The 3210-nt window shown below is 66.3% G+C and overlaps 1 protein-coding gene across 1 annotated transcript in view; it reads left to right on the top strand.

Annotated features, from left to right (window-relative positions):
- Positions 1–391: 391 nt before the first annotated feature.
- Positions 392–3210, top strand: part of FNDC10 (fibronectin type III domain containing 10) — a 5252-nt gene continuing 2433 nt past the window's right edge. Inside the window, exon 1 of the mRNA XM_011377335.1 lies at positions 392–547. Within this exon, the coding sequence (XP_011375637.1) occupies positions 392–547 (156 nt within the window). The remainder of the gene's footprint in view (positions 548–3210) is intronic.

Below are 3210 nucleotides of genomic sequence, written 5' to 3'. Positions count from 1 at the left end.
GACAGCCTCTGGGGCTCAGGGCTGGGCAGGCCACGGGCCCCTGGCACCAGGACCTGTCCAGCCTTGCTCTGCAGAGGAGAAACCAGAGGCCCCGATGGCAGGGACGGGGGGCCAGCCTGCTCCCACCCTGCCCTGGAGACGGGCTTCCAGACGCCCTGCACAACTCTGCCACAGGTGCCTTGGGGTGGGGAAGCAGCTGGGGCTGGAGTGCCCACGCCCCCGCCTAGCTGGGACTGTCACCCTCTGGGCACGGGCCTCCTCCCTGCCGACGATGCGAGGAGACAGGTGAGTGTACACGGGCCCCCGGCACACAGGCGAGGCCCGGGGCACGGCGGCATCCGCACTGGGGCCTGTGGCCCCTCGCCCCTCAGGCTCACATCTTGCACCGGCAATGGCTGCCGTGGAAGCCCGCTGGCCACAGCGTCACCGGGTCCTGCGGTGGCTGAGGCACCTGCAGGGCAGCACTGGGAAAGGCTGTCCCACCGAGGACTCGGCCTTGCTGTCCACCACGGCGAAGGCCCTGCCCCGTCCTCAGGGCCCTGACCTCGTGAGAATGGAGCAGCGCCCCCGAGGCCGGGTCCCAGGCCCCTCGCCCGCCAGGAGCCCCGTCCTCCCCCGGTCCTCTGGGGCCGAGCTGTCTGCGAGGAGAAAGGAAGGGAAGCACTGCAGGGGAGGAAGATGCAGAGGCGAGGACGGGAGCCCGGGAGCCCTGAGGGGCGGGGCCGTGCTGCGGGGCAGCTGCCGCCCCGGGCGCCCCTCCTCCTCACAGGACCTGAGTAGCAGTCACCAGGTCCCCGTGGCCCTCCGTGCTCAGGGGCCCAGCCAACTGCCAAGAGGCCCCAGGCACCTTGTCTGGAAGCCCGTCCCTGGCTGGGTTCCCCAGAAGTCGCCGTTGTCAGGCTGGTCCAGCCTGCTCCTGCTGGGCCCCCGTGCTGGGCAGGAGCTCGGACAGGGCAGCGGCCCGGGGCCTGGCCTGGGTGGCTGCACGTGCACACCCCCTTCCTGGGTATGAGTGGGGACTAAAGGGGTCCTGTGGGTGGCAGTGGCCCGCGGGCTCTGGGACAGGCCCGGGTGATGATAGGGCTGGAGCAAAGGGACCGGCAGGGGGTGCAGAGGGGACACAGGCCACAGAGGCTTCCAGGGACGCCCTTTTTACAGTCAGTCTGGTGCCTCCGAGCAGAAGCCAAGACAGTCTGATACTTATTTTTCTGGCACCTTCTATTTATGATTGTGATATAAAGTCTTTTAAAAAACATTCTTTAAGTGAAAAAGGGTCTAGACTAAGCGAAAACATTGAAAAAGATACTGCCTGTGTGACCACTGCTGCTTGCCCGTACTGAGCAGAAATGGCGGCAACCCCATGTGGCACGGGGGCAGGGATGGACGGTCTGTGGGGCCAGGGGACTGGGCGGAGTCCTCCCTCACAGGCTGTGCCTGGTGGCCAAGGGGACCCCTTTGCCCCTAGATGGCTGAGCCCTGGGACTGGGCCTCCGCGAGATGTGGCAGGGCGTCCGTAGCTGCAGAGGTGGGTGTGGTGGCGCTGTGGAGTGAAGGGTGGGGGGGTCCCTCATGGTCTCTGGGGACGATTCCTTTGCTTCATGGGCCCAGAATCCTCAGGTGGGAAGTGGGGTTTCTGCTCCCCGGTCCTGCTGTCCAGGGATGTCTGGGGCACAGCTGCCCCCACTGAAGGTAGGCAAGATGCCCCAGACAGAGGACGAGCCCAGGGCGGGCCGCAGAGCCCTCAGCCTCGCAGGCGGTTCCGTGGGCCAGCAGCACAGGGCACGCCACTCCAGACTCCGCGGGAGGCCTCAGGAGGAGATTTTCCACTGGCTGGCAGATGGGCACCAGCTGCCCTCAGGCCCAGAGATGCCACGGTAGTGGAGACTAGGGTGATCAGAGCATGGGCCCTCCCCCAGCACTGTCACGGGGCTGGGCCACTGCTCTGCCCAGCCCTGGCCCCTACCCCTCGGGCAGAGCAGCCACAGTTGCCTCAGGCTTCCACTGGGACCAAAGTGAGCAAGTTGGCCTGTGCTCTGGAGGATTCAGGGTGGGGACTTGGGGGTCCCTATATCTCCATCCCTTCCTGCTTTCCTGGAGGAGGGCCTTCTCTGCGTGAGGGAAGGGCGGAGCCAGGGCGTGGCCAGACAGGGCCCATCCCCAAACCTTTAGGCCTAGGCAGGTGTGAGGCGTGGAGCTGGGGTGGGGGCCCTCCAGGCCAGGTAAGGAGGCTTGCTGGCCAGAGCTCGTGTCTAACCCTTAGCTCCCGGCTCTGGTAGAGGCCTTGGGATCTGATGCTGACCAGGCATTTTTCAGCTGAGGAGGACTTAGTGAGGCTGAGGGCGGGGGAGCGGGGCCATGGCCGTCCAGAGGCTGGGGCCCCAGAACTCAGTGATTGTAGCAGTCTAGCCCTCCTCCCCTGCCCCCAGGTGAGTACAGCACCTGGAAGCTGCCATAGGAGCCAAAGGCCCACAGCGCAGTTGCCAGGGACTCCCCCCACCAGGGCACAGCATGGTCCCAGAACCGGGGGTGGCCTGCTTCATGTCCAGTCAGGACAGGCGGGCCCGCCAGGTGTCCTCTGGCCCCTGAGTGCCTGGAGGAGTAGGCAGGGAAGGGATTGAGGGGCCAGCGTCTTCAGGCCCGTCCTGAAGTTAAGAGTAGAAGGTGTGTGTCCTCCTTCCTGGGGGCTGCTCCCTTGGTCAGGCTCTGACCCCTTCCCGGCCCATCGGGAGGGCGACCCCAGGGTTGAATCCAAGCAGAGCCTAGTCCGCCTTGCAGCTGCCTCTTTTGTGTGAAGCGAAAAAAGTTTTCACCCAAGGAAGCCTCGTGGCGCCCCCTAGGGCTGTCCACCTCCAACGGAGCATAATCCATGAGGGCGAAGGCAAGTCTCCGTCCTGGCCCCCTCCCCTGTCCCGGCAGGTGGGAACCTTACTGTGGGTCCCCACCGCCAGTCTGGGATGGAGCAGCGTGACCCGGGGTCCTGCGCGCTGCAGGCCGCTGCCTCCCCACCCCATCCAGAGGCACAGCGTCCCCGACTGGCATGGCCGAGGGCAGTGGCGGTGCCCTCGGGGGCAGTGCCCTCGGGGGCCGCGACCGAAGACCACAGCCCACGTAAAGCTTCGGAAAGCCTGGCGGGGCGAGGATCCCAGTGCGCTCGCACGGCGATAAGCGGAGGGCGGGTGGACCCGCGCGGTGCCCGCCCCCAACCCATCC

The sequence above is a fragment of the Pteropus vampyrus genome, unplaced genomic scaffold (genome assembly GCF_000151845.1).
Source record: "Pteropus vampyrus isolate Shadow unplaced genomic scaffold, Pvam_2.0 Scaffold309, whole genome shotgun sequence".
In the NCBI taxonomy this organism is placed as follows: Eukaryota; Metazoa; Chordata; class Mammalia; order Chiroptera; family Pteropodidae; genus Pteropus; species Pteropus vampyrus.
The sequence above is the reverse complement of the archived record's forward strand: the minus strand, read 5'-3'. Positions and strand labels throughout refer to the sequence as shown.